At 38.9% G+C, this 20136-nt stretch overlaps 1 protein-coding gene across 4 annotated transcripts in view; it reads right to left on the bottom strand.

Annotated features, from left to right (window-relative positions):
- Nucleotides 1-20136, bottom strand: part of FNIP2 (folliculin interacting protein 2) — a 281392-nt gene that overhangs the window by 1276 nt on the left and 259980 nt on the right. For all 4 annotated transcript variants that reach the window (XM_053703784.1, XM_053703781.1, XM_053703783.1 and 1 more), the window contains 3 exons: nt 3868-4024; nt 908-1108; nt 281-396 (listed from right to left, as the gene is read on the bottom strand). In XM_053703784.1, coding sequence (XP_053559759.1) covers nt 281-396; nt 908-1108; nt 3868-4024 — 474 coding nt within the window. The remainder of the gene's footprint in view (nt 1-280; nt 397-907; nt 1109-3867; nt 4025-20136) is intronic.

The raw sequence follows: 20136 nt of genomic DNA, 5'->3' as shown, positions 1-20136 counted from the left end.
ATTTTAGCTTACTTTTGGCTAAAATTTTAGCCGGTGGTCAGTAAAATTAGTCAGGTGGTGAACCCATTAAAAAGGTCCTGGGGAGAACACTTGTCTTAGCCATGTATGTGACCCATTTGAAGGGGTTAAACACATGCTTAGCAAGGGACAATTGTGCAAAATTAACTATAAATAAATATATAATATACATACCGCAAATATTTGGGGGTATGTAAAAAGCATATAAATAAAGCAATGCTTGCCTAACAGATCAGATGTGACACAAAGTTAAAATTCTTACCCTAAAACAACACCCAGTTCTTTCACAGGGACTCTTGTATGTCCCCTCAAGTATTCAGACAACATTTTACTTTTAAAATACATCTCTTGCAGCTTGTCCTCTAAATGCATCACACACTGCAAAACAAAAGCAGAAAGTTGTTGTAAGTATTATTATTGTATTAATAAGCTTATTTATTGCAGAGCACAATATGGATAAACAGTGCATGTTGTTCTGTTTATCCTATGAAATGTTAGTACAACAAGACTAGGTTATAGAACAAAGAAATAACCCCCACAGTATTTACCAGATTGGACCATTATTATAGGTTGTTTTAAATGTGTTATATACTATTTTGGATCACTATAAAGCTATATATGGCACTGGGTTACTTTTTATCATGTTCTTAGACATTCTTATTGGTTTAATGCATAATGATTAGTACTATAGCAAAAGGTGGATATCTGCCCATTAAAGAGAAGAGATTTTACAAGCATTCCAAGTAAAGAATATGTAAACTTGTACTAGCTAAAGCCAGTAAGAGAATTCCCTGTACTTTGTTTTGCTAGAGACGGTTAGTGATGGGAGCTTATTGTATAGAATCACATGTGCATGCAGTTTATAGTATAAATACATTAGATCACTCACAAACAACGGTGGAGTTTTGAGCTTGTAAAGCTGTAAAATAGAATGAAGTAAACTTGAGACGTGACTAGAGACCAGGACATCAGTGCCAAGTTTCTGATGGTCTGTAGTTTTTTTCTGGCTGCTAACCACCTGAACGCTCCATTTATCGGTATCTGCTACAATACACACGGCCTCCGCTAAAGGCTCATCAAACACTGGGTGCTAGAACAGAAAATGCACAAGGGAAACAAAAAATCATCATAAAGACATAACTGTTCATGTAGACAATACTGCCTATTAATAACAAGTGCTGCAGACGACACTGCCTATTAATAACAAGCGCTGCAGACGACACTGCCTATTAATAACAAGTGCTGCAGACGACACTGCCTATTAATAACAAGCGCTGCAGACGACACTGCCTATTAATAACAAGCGCTGCAGACAACACTGCCTATTAATAACAACAAGCGCTGCAGACGTTTGGATATGGCTTAAAAGAAAGCAATTCAAATTTGACAATTTTAACAACTCCATTTTCTAATCACATCTCCCCTGCTGATAATACAGTGTACAAACAGGATGCAGTATGATAGCTTTTGTTATCAAGTAATTGAACAAAAATACATATTTTTTGTACGGGAGTCTTAACATGACAACATGAATGAAATAATTTGAATGAATTGTTATGACTGCCAATCAACTTGTCATAGTTGTTAAATTCTCACTGCTCATAAAATGCGGGTAAATCCAGTTTGGCGCCCATGGGAGCCGGAATTACTGCATGGCTATTGGCTAAGAGGTGAAAACGTCACCTCTTAGCAAAAAATTTTTTAGCCGTGGGCTGCTGTAGCAGCTAAAAACAGCGATCGGTTAAAAGAAATAAAGGAGCTTTCTACATGAAGTATCTTAAACTTCATGAATGAAAGCCCCCTTTGTTTCAAAAGTCAATCCTAGCGTTTGTAAAACACTAGGATTTACTTTCACTTTAAGTAATACAATGATAATTTTCCATTGTTCTCTCTATGTATTGAGCTTTAGGTTTTCAGACCAATATAAGATAAGGAAGCAAGTGTGTGTACACAAAGCGATAACATAAGATATATTACCTGAAGCTTAACCCATTGTAATAGGCTGTGGTTTAAAAGCACAAAACAAGCTACTTCATTCACACAAATAAACCTGAAAATGCAATTTCTCATACATTTTATACTCTGCAGCTGGTATAACAAGTCATTGAAAATACAATAATATAAAAACAATTTTACAGTGTACTGTCCCTTTAAGATCTACCAAATCTGTCCCTTTTCCTCCATAATTATTAACATTCATTACTGCAGTTTATTGAAGGTTTTCTCTTTAGAACAATATTATGACTAGGGACTGAAAAAGATTATATGGATAGATAAATAGAGTCCGAGTGACACAGAAATGGCAACATTTTATTGCTTTTAAAAATAATAGCGAGAGAATAATCCTATTCATTGTTTTATGACTGAAGCACTTATTCTAAATTTCCCATAGTGAAGATACTGCAGACCCCTGTAGCCTATAAGAGTACAAGCCAACTGTCCTGTAAACCTTATATCATGTGTTCTACACCAGCAGCTCACCAGAGTTTTCTACCGGTCTTGTCTTTGCAATGTCTACATAATGTTCACAGAGCTGGGCATTATGTTTGTTGCCTTACAAATAAATGCTGATAATCCAATAAACAATTGCTGGGCCAGTTATACACTAAACATAAAATGAACTTCTTAGTATTAATTCTGGGCGATTAACCTGTATACATTTAACAAAAAACAGAGGCGCTGCAAATATATTCCTTTATAGGAAACAAATGTTAAAAATAAAATATCCTGATTATCCGAATGACTAAAATGGTACCAATATCCCAGTCAATATAAAAATACCCCACAAGATTATGGACTGTGAACGTTAAACCACCAAACAGTAGAAGAGGTTGAAAAAAAAGACTGAAGTCCATCAAGTGCAACCTATACAAATTTAATACACTTACAAAAAAGCTCCAGTTTACCTCAAATTAATCCATTATTCCCATTAAAAGGTGACCCATTTAACACAAGCAATCATATCCATGAATTCTGTTTCTAGCCAGAAATGTTTAAATGCATCTAAAATTTATTGGCTTTCCAACTACCTCCTTTGGTAATGAGTTCCACAATTTTATTGCTCTTACAGTGAAAAAAACTTTTCCGTTGCAGGAGATTAAATCTCCTTCCCCCCAACCTTAAATTGTGACAGATTTCTTGGAATAAACAGAGCCTTCTGCCATCTCTGTATATGGGCCTTGAATATATTTATATAACGTAATCATGTCATGGTTAACCTCTCCTCATAGCTTAAATTCTCCATTCCTCTTATTAAATTTGTGGCCCTTCTCTGAACTTTTTCTAAGTCTGCAATGTCTTTTTTATTAGATCAGTCCCCAGAACTGCACTCCATACTCTAGGCGAGGTTTTAGGATTTATATAGCGACAGAATTATGCTTTCCACCCTAGCATCAATGCCTGTTTTAATACATACTAGAATCTTATTAGCCTTAGAAGCCGGTGTGTGTGTGGGCATACTTATGAATCTCTTTCTCTAAAATATGCCTACCTAAGTATCTCTTCAACACAGAATATCATGGAAATGAAGGAAATTTAGATTTTTTTAAATGGTATGCTCTGTCTGAATCACAAAAGAAAATGTTTGGGTTTCATATACCTTAAAGTAAACTAAAAACCACTAAATATTTAAATAACTGATAATTACCTGTTATTTGTATTTAGAAACAAAATGGCTATCAAGCAAAACTCCTCAAGGGCTGAAAAAATGCCAGGATATGGCAAACTTCCTGTTCAAATCTGATTTTACCCCACGCACTTGAGGCTGTTAAGATAAACCTGTGTGGTACTCGATGACTGAAGTCATATACTCTTCTTCTTATTATTATATACTGTACTAGATTAACATACCTGCGTTGAGTGGATCAGGTCAGCTGCTAAGCGCTGCTTAAGTTTCTCATCACTGTTTATTCCATGCAGCACAAGATCAGGTACGTATGTAGGGCAGTAGCCACCAAACAAGGACCTTCCAAAGTTTTTCATACTTGAGTTGCTGTGAAGATCAGACCTGCAAATGAAAAATAAAAAATTAAGACTGCAAGAAAAAATAATAATATGCAAAAAATGCAAATGTCAGAAAACAGGGTCAAGTTAATTCTGTATAAAAATGGATATAGAAAACCAAAATCACTGCAGTAATCAAGGCTACCAGACACATTTTGTACGCCCCGATATAAATACATGGTATTGTCATCTTAGCCATTTTTATTTATTCTTCTCAAACAACAAGAAAAATGTTTCTTCACACAAAAAGTAAATTAAATTATATCTTTTTATATACACACACATATATCATAATAAAGAACCCTTTCCGGTCTTTTAAATGTTTCATTTGTATGGCCAGCAGGTCTGATTTAATTTTCGCAGCAATTTATTTGAATTACAAAGCTAAATAGCAAATCACCGCTAGATGTCGCTATTTAGCCGTGAAATTCAAAAGCGGCAAAGTCTGAATATATCCGACATTTGAGCGCATGCGCTAAAACCCTTTGAGCTTGCTTCCATTGAGCCGTAATTCCGTTTGCGTGTGCTCGCAAACCGATAAATATGCTATCGGAAGCAATTTCGTTTATCAGCTGTTTCCAATGGCGCGTTATACCTCAATATCGGCAGCCGCACCCTGTCTTTGCGTCCCGTAGAAAGTAATAGAAGCCGTAAATCGATAAATTATACCAGGTTTCCAATGAAAGCGCAAACCGTTAATACACTGTCGGAGGCTGTCGATACATTGAGAAATATTACACCCAGCTCAACTAGGTGTAAAAGAAGAAAATTGTGCTTTTTTGAGACCTATTTTCTATTGAAATGATAAAACTTGCAAATAATGCAAGTGTTTTAATGTAGAAATAAAATGTTATAAGTAATATTTATTGTTGTCTCATGTATAGGAATAGTTGAACTTATATATTTTTATATATTTAAATATAATAATATATGCAAGAACATATCTACAGAATTCAAACTAGACCTATGCCTAGGGCAGCAATACATATTACTTATATTTATGAAGTGGTAAATATAATTATATTAAAAAAACTAAATTATGCTTACCTGATAATTTCCTTTTCTTCTGATGGAGAGTCCACAGCTGCATTCATTACTTTTGGGAAATAAGAACCTGGCCACCAGGAGGAAGCAAAGACAACCCAGCCAAAGGCTTAAATACTCCTCCCACTCCCCTAATCCCCTTGTCATTCTGCCGAGGAACAAGGAACAGTAGAAGAAATATCAGGGTGATCGGTGCCAGAAGAATATAAGGACGCCCTACAGAAAATTACGGGTGGGGAGCTGTGGACTCTTTCCATCAGAAGAAAAGGAAATTATCAGGTAAGCATAATTTATATTTTTCTTCTTAAATGGAAAGAGTCCACAGCTGCATTCATTACTTTTGGGAAAACAATACCCAAGCTATAGAGGACACAATGTCAAGACGTGAGGGTACAATAGGCGCCCATACTGAGAACACCAGGCCTGAACCTCAACCTAAAAAAAAAAAAAAAAAAGCTATGTCCGCTGAGCTGAGAAGCTGAGAAAATTTTAAGAGGAAAAGCCCCAATGACACTGACATGCAGTTAGTCAAAATCAAAAGCCAAACTAGAGACTGCAAACGGACTCAACTGAGCCAACAGTCCTCCAGGAGACACCGTCGCCCAATAAATGGACCCCCACTGCTCATCTCCACAAATGAAGGAGACATCAGCTGAAGGAGACATCAGCCAAAACCCCCAAGGGAACAAGGCAAAGGAGAACCAAGGAAACCGAAAGGTCCCCTAATACAAAAAAAACACCTCCACGAGTGAGCCCAGCTCACAGAGACCCAAAGGGGCCCAAACAGGGAAGGAGGCCACTCCTATACCAAGCAAAACCCAGGATAAGACCGGGCACAGAGACAGAAAAGACGTCTCTCCAACATCCTGCAAGCACGGAATGCAACTGAAGAGGCAAAGTCCTCCCAATGTCTGACCATAGAATACCAAAGTATTCGACCATAAAAAGTGTGTAATACACCCAAGTGAAAAACCCCAAGTTTGAGAACACAGAGACCATAACAGGACTACACAGAGGGTACTTGCGAGGAAGAAGAAGCAGTCAAGCAAGAAACAGTCCGCAAAAGCAACCCCCAGACAGAGGACACGCTCCAGGCAACCTAAGTCGCCGGACCTACACACAGGTCCCTAAAAAGGGGAACACAAAACCTCAATCGAGGCCCCCCCGAGGAGAGTATACTCTCAGAACCCGAAGGAAGAGTAAACCCTCTTCTAATCAATGGAGCAAGTTGAAAGGAAAATCTATACCCTAGCAGACTAAGCTAACAGGATAGACTCCACAAAGCTCACACATCCAGAGAAGACTGCGACCTGACCGCAGTGCCTTAGACCGCTCAGCCCAATCCAGCCTCAGGGATCCAAGACAGGGGAACAAAAGAATCCTGAAACAGGTACAGGAATGAGCATAAGGATAGCACAGTCATCCCCACAGAGTACAAGTACAACCCGAGTCTGAAACCAGACAACATGGCAATAGACCTAACAGCCCAACAAGTCTGCTTGGAGCCATCAAGACCCCTGGGGGAACAATCCCACCTTTTCTGCCTCCCATCCAGGAGAAGCCACAAGCAAGAAATCTATCTCCATAGGGAGTAGAATATCCCCTAAAAACAAGGGATGATGCCGGAAGGGCAACAACTGTCCTCAAGGTCCGAAGTCACCGACTAATGGGAAGAGAAATTCCCAACACAGATGTCCTAGAAAAGGACCCCCCTACAAGTAGCTTGCCAAGCAGAGGTACAGCTAACCCATTCACCTGCAGAGCAGGGAATCCATGGGAAAACTGTCAAGCTGACCAGGGGAATGCAACTCTAAGGTGCACAAGAAATTGGACATCCAACGCCAGCAGTTGGGAATGAACCAACCATCCTTGAGGCTCAAGCCACACAGCTAACCACCAGATGACATGGGCTACTCTGTGGCAAAGAGTAAAAAATACTCTGAAAAACCTGGCCAACCATGACCAGGTGAGGTAGATGGAGCAAGGACATAGCCCAAGTTACCACTACCGTGGAACACCCCGACCAGCCCCAAGATCTCAAAACCACACAAGACTGGGTCAGGAAAAAGGCCAAGCAAAGCTTCAGCAACCGGAAGTCTCAAGGAGAAAAACAGGTCCGGGCACCTAATAGTCCAGGCAAACCTTACCCTAGAACTAAACAACCCAACTGGCCAAAAAAACAGACACAAAAGGTATGGATGCATATCCAGAGAATCCGGATAGCAAGAAGAACTCGAAAGCCCCGACCAAAGGAAGGAACCATCCCTAGCTAAAGTCCAACACTCCAAGGCTAGAGGTCGTATGAAGATACTTCTCAGAGCCACAGGACAACTAAGGGATACCTCGAGGTTAAAAAAAAAATCCTACTAGCAGGACTAGTCTCCCTATCACCTCCGCACAAGCAGAGGACACAAGGAAAAGAAAGGCACTAAGCATACCCGGAGCTAAGCAAAGTCCCTGCAGGGAACAACCATCACCCGGAAACACAGATCCCTAAAAGGAGATCCACTCACCCAGAGACAATGGAAGAAGACCCAAAGGTCTCTTGTAACTCAGACAGACAGTACACGTCAAAGAGCAAGAGCTGCACCTGCAAGGTGTCAGAAGCTGCAACTGGTTTCAAACTGCAAACTTTCTGTATGCTAGACAGCTATCCTGTACAAGCTTTTGGATCAAGCCCAAAAGAACAAATCCAGAGGCCTAAAAATGAAGGCCAACCCGCCACCACATGGGGAGGAAAACTCTAAGTTCTGATGAAATCAGATATCAGATAGTGACGCAGCGTAAAAACTCCCCTGCCCGGCCCTCTATGTGGACTATCTATCAAGCTTTGAAAGGAGCTTGACGGCCCGTGTTTCTGGAGAGTCTTCAGACTTGACAGAAACAGCAGTTATGAAGCAGCGGTCACAAAGACCGCTGCTCCATAACCTGTCCACCTGCTCTGAGCAGGCGGACAGACATCGCCGGAAATCAACCCGATCGAGTACGATCGGGTTGATTGACACCCCCCTGCTGGCGGCCCATTGGCCTCTAGTCTGCAGGGGGCGGCGTTGCACCAGCAGCTCTTGTGAGCTGCTGGTACAATGCTGAATAAGGTGAGCGTATTGCTCTCCATATTCAGCGAGGTCTGGCGGACTTGATCCGCACTGTCGGATCAGGTCCGCCAGACCTTGTTAAATAGAGGCCTATGACTAAAGGCTATAAGGACTGAAACTATCCTTCCCACCTCACCGACCCACAGGTCTTCTCGAATGCTTAGTTGAACATGAAAAACAATGATAACCTGAGCACTCAACGCTTCTACCGATCCAGCCGATCAGAACAGCGCCACGTGTCTGAACAGCCGCAAGACCGAACGAACCCGACAGGACCAGCCTGCACCTAGGGCCCTAACCGGCAAGCTGCATAAATTCTCCCTCATAGGGGAAAAAACAGAAAACAGACTTCTTTAACATAAGACTAACATGTCCAAAACATCTTCCAAAGAAGTAATAGAGTATCAATCCCAGAAGGTTCCCGAAGGAAACAATAACAAATAAAAGACATCCCATCGGATATAAATAAAATATAAGGCAACCCAGAAGTTAAAGCCCAAAAAGACAGAGGCCTACCCGCAGGACCAGTCAAACGGAGCCCTATCTGAAACTGAAAGATCTCAAACAAATGACAATCAGGAGATTACTTCATCCCCCACATGTCTAATGAGGTGCACCATTCGAATTAGCAGAATGAAAATCCCTGTATCTGGTAAAGATAGGGTCATTCAATAACTGAAAAACATGTTTGAGCAATACGTGAAGGCACGCAATCCTGTAACGAAAGAAAACACTCAGGGACAGAATCAGAAACTGGGTCACCCGCATGCGTAGAAGTATGAATTGGTAGGGAACTCGCCTCTCTGAGAACAGGACCCCCAGAGGCGGATGGCTCAGCAGTCCCTTGATTCCACAAACCCGAGGAACCAGGCGCTCTGAAATGGCATACAGAAAAAAACTGGTTGACATGTGTCAATGATGTCAATCCGGATTCATTACAGAATCTGAAATCAAAATAGTCTCGGTATCAGAATCCTCTGTAACTGAATCTTAAATTAGCACAGTCTCAGCATCAGAATCCTCCATAACTGGATAGAGGAAATATCAATATGGACTAAAGTATGAAAACAAAAACGGCACCTGACACCCACAATGGCTGGGGCACTCACCACCTCCTATGACCTGACCCTTGCGGACTAGAATATCTCCTTCGCCGAATGTGGAAATGGTGAACATAACGTAACCGCGCCCGAACACAAGGTGAACTGAATAGTCCAAAAAAGCGCGCCCAACCAAAAGGCTGCGTAACTTCCAATGGCCTCAAAGTTCCAACCACGAGCCCATAAACATCACACATAAGCAGGTTGAATCACATAACAAACATGATTATTAACCCCCCTCAGGAGATATTAACCCTCGGTTCCAAGATACTAACAGAGACTCACTGAGACCCTTATGTCATATAGTTAGTCCCGCAAAGGTGTGTAACCTCTCGGGAAAACATTGACAAAGTAAAATGAAACGATCTTACCGGAATCTATGCCGTGGAACAGGAACACAGCCTTTCAAGTGTGACGAATAGTGGCATCGCCTCCGTCATGGACTCGAGAGAAGGAAGCAGGCAGTGGAGTGAAGTTCAACAACGCCGATTGCTTGAGGAGCTGTTAATATGAGTCGGGATGGTTTCGCAGAAAGACTCTCCCTGCATCTCTGGACTCTAACTTTCATCCAAGCCCTCACTAAGAGACTGACAGGACTACTTAAAACTCCTGTCCCATTCCAAAGAGTACTACCCTCCATAAAAAACAAAAATCAAAAATTCTGACACATCTCTGCCTACCTCCTGGGACGAAAGTCAAAGAATGACTGGGGGATGAGGGGAGTGGGAGGAGTATTTAAGCCTTTGGCTGGGTTGTCTTTGCCTCCTCCTGGTGGCCAGGTTCTTATTTCCCAAAAGTAATGAATGCAGTTGTGGACTCTTTCCATTTAAGAAGAAAATAGTATAGTATTTAATTATTAAAAATATGGAAAAGTATCTTTATTTTTCTTTAGAGGTGATCACAGGTAAGGAGCACAGATGGAAGCGTTAACACAACGTTAACTTACAGCTGCACAAAAAACAGAATTTATGCTTACCTGATAAATTACTTTCTCCAACGGTGTGTCCGGTCCACGGCGTCATCCTTATTTTTGGGAATATCTCTTCCCCAACAGGAAATGGCAAAGAGTCCCAGCAAAGCTGGCCATATAGTCCCTTCTAGGCTCCGCCCACCCCAGTCATTCGACCGACGGACAGGAGGAAAATTATAGGAGAAACCATATGGTACCGTGGTGACTGTAGTTAGAGAAAATAATTCAATAGACCTGATTAAAAAACCAGGGCGGGCCGTGGACCAGACACACCGTTGGAGAAAGTAATTTATCAGGTAAGCATAAATTCTGTTTTCTCCAACATTGGTGTGTCCGGTCCACAGCGTCATCCTTACTTGTGGGAACCAATACCAAAGCTTTAGGACACGGATGAAGGGAGGGAGCAAATCAGGTCACCTAAACGGAAGGCACCACGGCTTGCAAAACCTTTCTCCCAAAAATAGCCTCTGAAGAAGCAAAAGTATCAAATTTGTAAAATTTGGCAAAAGTGTGCAGTGAAGACCAAGTCGCTGCCTTACATATCTGATCAACAGAAGCCTCGTTCTTGAAGGCCCATGTGGAAGCCACAGCCCTAGTGGAGTGAGCTGTGATTCATTCAGGAGGCTGCCGTCCGGCAGTCTCGTAAGCCAATCGGATGATGCTTTTAAGCCAAAAGGAAAGAGAGGTAGAAGTTGCTTTTTGACCTCTCCTTTTACCAGAATAAACGACAAACAGAGAATATGTTTGTCTGAAATCTTTTGTAGCTTATAAGTAGAACTTTAGAGCACGGACTACATCTAAGTTGTGTAGCAAACGTTCCTTCTTTGAAACTGGTTTCGGACACAAAGAAGGTACAACTATCTCCTGGTTAATATTCTTGTTGGAAACAACCTTTGGAAGAAAACCAGGCTTAGTACGCAAAACAACCTTATCTGAATGGAACACCAGATAGGGCGGAGTACACTGCAGAGCAGATAACTCTGAAACTCTTCTAGCAGAAGAAATAGCAACCAAAAACAAAACTTTCCAAGATAATAACTTAATATCTATGGAATGTAGAGGCTCAAACGGAACCCCTTGAAGAACTGAAAGAACTAGATTTAGACTCCAGGGAGGAGTCAAAGGTCTGTAAACAGGCTTGATCCTGACCAGATGTGCAAAAAGATATAGGTATATATGTGTGCGCCAAATTTGTGTGAAACACAAATGGCAATAGATCTTTTTTAAAATTGGCTTCTATTTAGTTATCTATTTTAAATCGATAATTTTTCTTATTTATAGAGTAAATGGTCCATAAAGTGCTGATAATATGAAAATCACAATAAATATATAAAAAATATAAAAAAGGACTATTATTGTACTAAAATGTTGAATAATCAATAAATTTTATTTGTTTAAAACATCGATTATTAATTCAGAAAAAAATATATAAAATACACAAAAAAATTTTTATACAGAAGCAGTGTAATACTGTTATTTCTCCCTATTGGTACCAATCTAAGAGCTAAATAAATAAATAAATAAATAGTGGTGTTTCTTTTAAAAATGTATAAGTGATTTAGCAGCCTAATAATATTCTAAGAGACTAACTAAAAGTAATCTAAAATAAAATTTTCTAAAAACCTTAAAAAAGTAACTTTGAAAAAGTAACTTTGAATAATTTCTCCTGAGAAATGTTAGCAGTTAATATGCTTACAATCTGACTTAAGCATATATCCAGATCATATATCCAGATCTCCTTTTTGTTTAAATAGAATTGTCCTGTCTTATTTCAAAGTCTGTGTAGGTAGTATGGACAATAGGTCAGCATATGATGATAGTAGAAGAGGGTTATTACTCCAAAACCCCAGTGTCCGTATGAAAGATCTTTAGCAAAAATAGCCTTTCAATCTAATCCTTTAAGAGTCGTACCTTTGTTCAAAAGGAGAGAGAAAGTACCTCTTTAAACACCGCTGCCAATGCTCGTCAGTTTAGGGGTAGCGCCAAAATCACAAAGTTCTGTGTCGGACCTTGAACACGCCCACAAGTGCGGGAAGTGACGTTGGCAAATCGTATCCCTGTTTGAAATCTGACTATCCGTGGCAGCGTCTTAGCAACGTCCTCAGCAGTGTCCTCGGCAATATCCTCAGTGTATCATCCGTGTATTGGTAACGCGTTTCAGCTCCTTGGAGCCTTTGTCAAACCATACCGGATGATACTGATGGGGTCTTTTTATACAAAAATGTCCATAATGATTTCGGTTGTCAATTGATACATTTATGCAAATTTAATATAAGTATCAATTGCTTTTTGATTCTATACAATGTTAAAAACTTTATTGCACTTTAGTGGTGTGTTTCAATGGTTAAAAATTCCTAGTTACGATGTTCAAAGGCTTATAGAACTTAAAAAGTTTTAAAATGATAAAAGTACATAGTTTTAAATGAATTAATAATTGATTATCATAAGAGAAAATTTATGTATAAGTAGTGAAAGGCATATTATCAGTTCATAATGGACATATAGAAAAAAGTGTCCTAATCAAAAATGTTTCATACAGACTGTTTAGTATAAAAGGGTTATAAAGGAATTAGGCACTCATGGCATATGAACCTTTTAGAAGAAACAAATTTAATAGGATGTGAATAAACTGTTATATTAAAAATATTTTTATATAAAAATGCATTTTTATAAAAAGTTTCAAAAGAGGTTTATAAGGGGGTTTATAAATGTGTCATTTTTAAAAAAAGGTATTTTATCATTTAAAAAAACTTCCTAATTCAATTTCTAGATTAAGGCCCTGAGGGTATAATGTGTCAAGATTAAAAATCCATTTACTCTCTAATTGCAACAACTTATTATGTGCATCACCTCCTCTTGTTAGTTTGGGCAATTTGGCTACCCCCATATATTGGAACCATTTTAGGTTACCTCCATTACATTGTTTGAAATGTTTTGGGACCGGTAGGTCCTTATTTCTTTCTTTATCCATGTTTTCGATAGATAAGATGTGTTCTCTGATTCTTTCCCGTAGGGGTCTTTCTGACTCTCCTACGTATTGCTGACCACATTTACACTGGATTACATATACCGTATTGCTATCCGTACATCTAATACAATCGTGGATTTTAAATTCCTGTTTATTTATATTAGAAACAATTGTTTTTCTTTTTTGTGAATGTCTGCATGATTTGCAGATAAAACAGGGGAAAAAACCTTTTATTTCATTACCTTTTAGGTCCCTATCATTATTTCGTTTTTTCTTTATAGTGGTGGGTGCTAGCTTATTTTTTAAGTTATTTGCTCTTCTATAAATAAAATGGGGTCTTTCATTGATTAGAGGTCCTAGTATTTTATCTTGTTTTAAAATATGCCAGTGTTTCTTCATAATTTTCTCTGTTAATTTATGGTTGGCATTATATTCTGTAATAAATGGTACTTTGATTGTACTAGTTTGTGGATTATCTGGTTCCTTTTGTTTCTTTGTTAGTAAAGATGTTCTGTCTATTTTTTCAATATCTTGTCTTATCTCCTCAACAACATTATCTTTGTACCCTCTTTCGATAAATTTTTCTTTCAGAATTAGTGACTGAGTTAGATAATCATCCTTTTTATTACAGTTCTTTCTAACCCTCATCATTTGGCCTTTAGGAATATTGTTTTTCCATAGATAATGGTGACAACTAGTTGAATGTATGAAATTGTTGCTGTCAACCGGTTTAAAATATGTTCTGGTATTTAGTTTTCCTTGCTCTACATAAATTTGTAAATCTAAGAAGTTTAGATGTTCCTTACTTATTTCTTTGGTAAATCTGATGTTATGTTTATTGTTATTCATATTAGTACAGAAGTTTTCTAAAGACTCTGATGTTCCTCTCCAAATGATGATTACATCATCTATGTATCTTTTAAAGAGGACTAGGCTCGCACCCAGTTCCTGGGTAGCTAAGAATTCTTTCTCCCAAAGGCCCATAAAAAGGTTCGCGTAACTGGGTGCGAACCTAGTCCCCATGGCAGTCCCACATGTTTGCAAATAATAGGAATCATCAAATTGGAAGTAATTATGGTTCAGGATAAACTCTATGCTATCCAAAATAAAATCTCCCTGTTCTTTTTTAATTGTGGATAGCATAGAGTTTATCCTGAACCATAATTACTTCCAATTTGATGATTCCTATTATTTACAAACATGTGGGACTGCCATGGGGACTAGGTTCGCACCCAGTTACGCGAACCTTTTTATGGGCCTTTGGGAGAAAGAATTCTTAGCTACCCAGGAACTGGGTGCGAGCCTAGTCCTCTTTAAAAGATACATAGATGATGTAATCATCATTTGGAGAGGAACATCAGAGTCTTTAGAAAACTTCTGTACTAATATGAATAACAATAAACATAACATCAGATTTACCAAAGAAATAAGTAAGGAACATCTAAACTTCTTAGATTTACAAATTTATGTAGAGCAAGGAAAACTAAATACCAGAACATATTTTAAACCGGTTGACAGCAACAATTTCATACATTCAACTAGTTGTCACCATTATCTATGGAAAAACAATATTCCTAAAGGCCAAATGATGAGGGTTAGAAAGAACTGTAATAAAAAGGATGATTATCTAACTCAGTCACTAATTCTGAAAGAAAAATTTATCGAAAGAGGGTACAAAGATAATGTTGTTGAGGAGATAAGACAAGATATTGAAAAAATAGACAGAACATCTTTACTAACAAAGAAACAAAAGGAACCAGATAATCCACAAACTAGTACAATCAAAGTACCATTTATTACAGAATATAATGCCAACCATAAATTAACAGAGAAAATTATGAAGAAACACTGGCATATTTTAAAACAAGATAAAATACTAGGACCTCTAATCAATGAAAGACCCCATTTTATTTATAGAAGAGCAAATAACTTAAAAAATAAGCTAGCACCCACCACTATAAAGAAAAAACGAAATAATGATAGGGACCTAAAAGGTAATGAAATAAAAGGTTTTTTCCCCTGTTTTATCTGCAAATCATGCAGACATTCACAAAAAAGAAAAACAATTGTTTCTAATATAAATAAACAGGAATTTAAAATCCACGATTGTATTAGATGTACGGATAGCAATACGGTATATGTAATCCAGTGTAAATGTGGTCAGCAATACGTAGGAGAGTCAGAAAGACCCCTACGGGAAAGAATCAGAGAACACATCTTATCTATCGAAAACATGGATAAAGAAAGAAATAAGGACCTACCGGTCCCAAAACATTTCAAACAATGTAATGGAGGTAACCTAAAATGGTTCCAATATATGGGGGTAGCCAAATTGCCCAAACTAACAAGAGGAGGTGATGCACATAATAAGTTGTTGCAATTAGAGAGTAAATGGATTTTTAATCTTGACACATTATACCCTCAGGGCCTTAATCTAGAAATTGAATTAGGAAGTTTTTTTAAATGATAAAATACCTTTTTTAAAAAATGACACATTTATAAACCCCCTTATAAACCTCTTTTGAAACTTTTTATAAAAATGCATTTTTATATAAAAATATTTTTAATATAACAGTTTATTCACATCCTATTAAATTTGTTTCTTCTAAAAGGTTCATATGCCATGAGTGCCTAATTCCTTTATAACCCTTTTATACTAAACAGTCTGTATGAAACATTTTTGATTAGGACACTTTTTTCTATATGTCCATTATGAACTGATAATATGCCTTTCACTACTTATACATAAATTTTCTCTTATGATAATCAATTATTAATTCATTTAAAACTATGTACTTTTATCATTTTAAAACTTTTTAAGTTCTATAAGCCTTTGAACATCGTAACTAGGAATTTTTAACCATTGAAACACACCACTAAAGTGCAATAAAGTTTTTAACATTGTATAGAATCAAAAAGCAATTGATACTTATATTAAATTTGCATAAATGTATCAATTGACAACCGAAATCATTATGGACATTTTTGTATAAAAAGACCCCATCAGTATCATCCGGTATGGTTTGACAAAGGCTCCAAGGAGCTGAAACGCGTTACCAATACACGGATGATACACTGAGGATATTGCCGAGGACACTGCTGAGGACGTTGCTAAGACGCTGCCACGGATAGTCAGATTTCAAACAGGGATACGATTTGCCAACGTCACTTCCCGCACTTGTGGGCGTGTTCAAGGTCCGACACGGAACTTTGTGGTTTTGGCGCTACCCCTAAACTGACGAGCATTGGCAGCGGTGTTTAAAGAGGTACTTTCTCTCTCCTTTTGAACAAAGGTACGACTCTTAAAGGATTAGATTGAAAGGCTATTTTTGCTAAAGATCTTTCATACGGACACTGGGGTTTTGGAGTAATAACCCTCTTCTACTATCATCATATGCTGACCTATTGTCCATACTACCTACACAGACTTTGAAATAAGACAGGACAATTCTATTTAAACAAAAAGGAGATCTGGATATATGATCTGGATATATGCTTAAGTCAGATTGTAAGCATATTAACTGCTAACATTTCTCAGGAGAAATTATTCAAAGTTACTTTTTCAAAGTTACTTTTTTAAGGTTTTTAGAAAATTTTATTTTAGATTACTTTTAGTTAGTCTCTTAGAATATTATTAGGCTGCTAAATCACTTATACATTTTTAAAAGAAACACCACTATTTATTTATTTATCTCTTAGATTGGTACCAATAGGGAGAAATAACAGTATTACACTGCTTCTGTATAAATTTTTTTTTGTGTATTTTATATATTTTTTTCTGAATTAATAATCGATGTTTTAAACAAATAAAATTTATTGATTATTCAACATTTTAGTACAATAATAGTCCTTTTTTATATTTTTTATATATTTATTGTGATTTTCATATTATCAGCACTTTATGGACCATTTACTCTATAAATAAGAAAAATTATCGATTTAAAATAGATAACTAAATAGAAGCCAATTTAAAAAAAGATCTATTGCCATTTGTGTTTCACACAAATTTGGCGCACACATATATACCTATATCTTTTTGCACATTTGATCATTTTCAGGCTTAGGGATTGCCTGTTTTTTATGTGTAGCTCAGATCTTATCTAGCGCATTGTTTTTCATACAATTTCCCTTTTAATTTGATCCTGACCAGAGCCTGAACAAATGCTTGAACATCTGGCACAGCTGCCAGTCGTTTGTGTAGTAAGACAGATAAAGCAGAAACCTGTCCCTTTAGAGAACTCGCAGATAATCCTTTATCCAAACCTTCCTGCAGAAAGGAAAGAATCTTAGGAATTTTTATCTTATTCCATGGTAATCCCTTGGATTCACACCAACAGATATATCTTTTCCATATTTTATGGTAAATCTTTCTAGTTACCGGTTTTCTGGCCTGAACCAGAGTATCTATCACAGAATCTGAAAACCCACGCTTTGATAGAATCAAGCGTTCAATCTCCAAGCCGTCAGCTGGAGGGAGACCAGATTTGGATGTTCGAATGGACCCTGAACAAGAAGGTCCTGTCTCAAAGGTAGCTTCCATGGTGGAACCGATGACATATTCACCAGGTCTGCATACCAAGTCCTGCGTGGCCACGCAGGAGCTATCAAGATCACCGAGGCCCTCTCCTGTTTGATCCTGGCTACCAGCCTGGGAATGAGAGGAAACGGTGGGAACACATAAGCTAAGTTGAAAGTCCAAGGTGCTACTAGTGCATCCACTAGAGTCGCCTTGGGATCCCTGGATCTGGACCCGTAACAAGGAACCTTGAAGTTCTGACGAGACGCCATCAGATCCATGTCTGGAATGCCCCATAATTGAGTCAACTGGGCAAAGATCTCCGGGTGGAGTTCCCACTCCCCCGGATGGAAAGTCTGACGACTCAGATAATCCGCTTCCCAGTTTTCCACACCTGGGATGTGGATCGCAGATAGATGGCAGGAGTGATCCTCCGCCCATTGTATTATTTTGTTCACTTCTTTCATCGCTAGGGAACTCCTTGTTCCCCCCTGATGATTGATATACGCAACAGTCGTCATGTTGTCTGATTGGAATCTTATGAATCTGGCCTTTGCAAGCTGAGGCCAAGCCCTGAGAGCATTGAATATCGCTCTTAGTTCCAGAATGTTTATCGGGAGAAGCGACTCTTCCCAAGACCATAGTCCCTGAGCTTTCAAGGATTGCCAGACCGCGCCCCAGCCCATTAGACTGGCGTCGGTCGTGACAATGACCCACTCTGGTCTGCGGAAGCTCATTCCCTGGGATAGATGGTCCAGGGTCAGCCACCAACGGAGTGACTCTCTGGTCTTCTGATCTACTTGAATCACTGGAGACAAGTCTGTATAGTCCCCATTCCACTGTTTGAGCATGCACAGTTGTAATGGTCTTAGATGAATTTGTGCAAAAGGAACTATGTCCATTGCTGCAACCATCAACCCTACCACTTCTATGCACTGAGCTATGGAAGGACGTGGAACAGAGTGAAGAACTTGACAAGCGCTTAGAAGTTTTGACTTTCTGACATCTGTCAGAAAAATCCTCATTTCTAAGGAATCTATTATTGTTCCCAAGAAGGGAACTCTTGTTGATGGAGACAGAGAACTCTTTTCTATGTTCACCTTCCATCCGTGAGATCTGAGAAAGGCCAGAACGATGTCTGTATGAGCCTTTGCTTTTGAAAGGGACGACGCTTGAATTAGAATGTCGGCCAAGTACGGTACTACTGCAATGCCCCTCGGTCTTAGAACCGCTAGAAGGGACCCGAGTACCTTTGTGAAAATCCTTGGAGCAGTGGCTAACCCGAATGGGAGGGCCACAAACTAGTAATGTTTGTCCAGAAAGGCGAACCTTAGGAACTGATGATGTTCTTTGTGGATAGGAATATGTAGGTACGCATCCTTTAGATCCACGGTAGTCATAAATTGACCTTCCTGGATAGTGGGTAGAATCGTTCGAATGGTTTCCATTTTGAACGATGGTACCTTGAGAAATTTGTTTAGGATCTTTAAATCCAGAATTGGTCTGAAGGTTCCCTCTTTTTTGGGAACTAAATCAGATTTGAGTAAAATCCCATTCCTTGTTCCATCATTGGAACAGGGTGTATCACTCCCATCTTTAACAGGTCTTCTACACAATGTAAGAACGCCTGTCTCTTTATTTGGTTTAAGGATAAGTGAGACATGTGGAACCTTCCCCTTGGGGGTAGTTCCTTGAATTCCAGAAGATAACCCTGAGAAACTATTTCTAGTGCCCAGGGATCCTGAACATCTGCTTACCCTTGTTCCAGCCTTGCATAGGTTTCCAGGCTGGTTTGGGCTGTGAGGCATTACCCTCTTGCTTAGAGGATGCAGAATTAGAGGCCGGTCCGTTCCTGAAATTGCGAAAGGAACGAAAATTAGACTTATTCTTGGCCTTGAAAGGCCTATCTTGTGGAAGGGCGTGGCCCTTTCCCCCAGTGATGTCTGAGATAATCTCTTTCAATTCTGGCCCAAAGAGAGTTTTACCTTTGAAAGGGATGTTAAGCAATTTTGTCTTGGATGATACATCCGCTGACCAAGACTTTAGCCAAAGCGCTCTGCGCGCCACAATTGCAAACCCTGAATTTTTCGCCGCTAATCTAGCTAATTGCAAAGCGGCATCTAAAATAAAAGAGTTAGCCAACTTAAGTGCGTGAACTCTGTCCATAACCTCCTCATACGGAGTCTCTCTACTGAGCGACTTTTCTAGTTCCTCGAACCAGAACCACGCTGCTGTAGTGACAGGAACAATGCACGAAATGGGTTGTAGAAGGTAACCCTGCTGTACAAAAATCTTTTTAAGCAAACCTTCCAATTTTTTATCCATAGGATCTTTGAAAGCACAACTATCCTCGATAGGGATAGTAGTTCGCTTGTTTAGAGTAGAAACTGCCCCCTCGACCTTAGGGACTGTCTGCCATAAGT

This window comes from Bombina bombina, chromosome 2, assembly GCF_027579735.1.
Source record: "Bombina bombina isolate aBomBom1 chromosome 2, aBomBom1.pri, whole genome shotgun sequence".
Classification (NCBI taxonomy): Eukaryota; Metazoa; Chordata; class Amphibia; order Anura; family Bombinatoridae; genus Bombina; species Bombina bombina.
The sequence above is the reverse complement of the archived record's forward strand: the minus strand, read 5'-3'. Positions and strand labels throughout refer to the sequence as shown.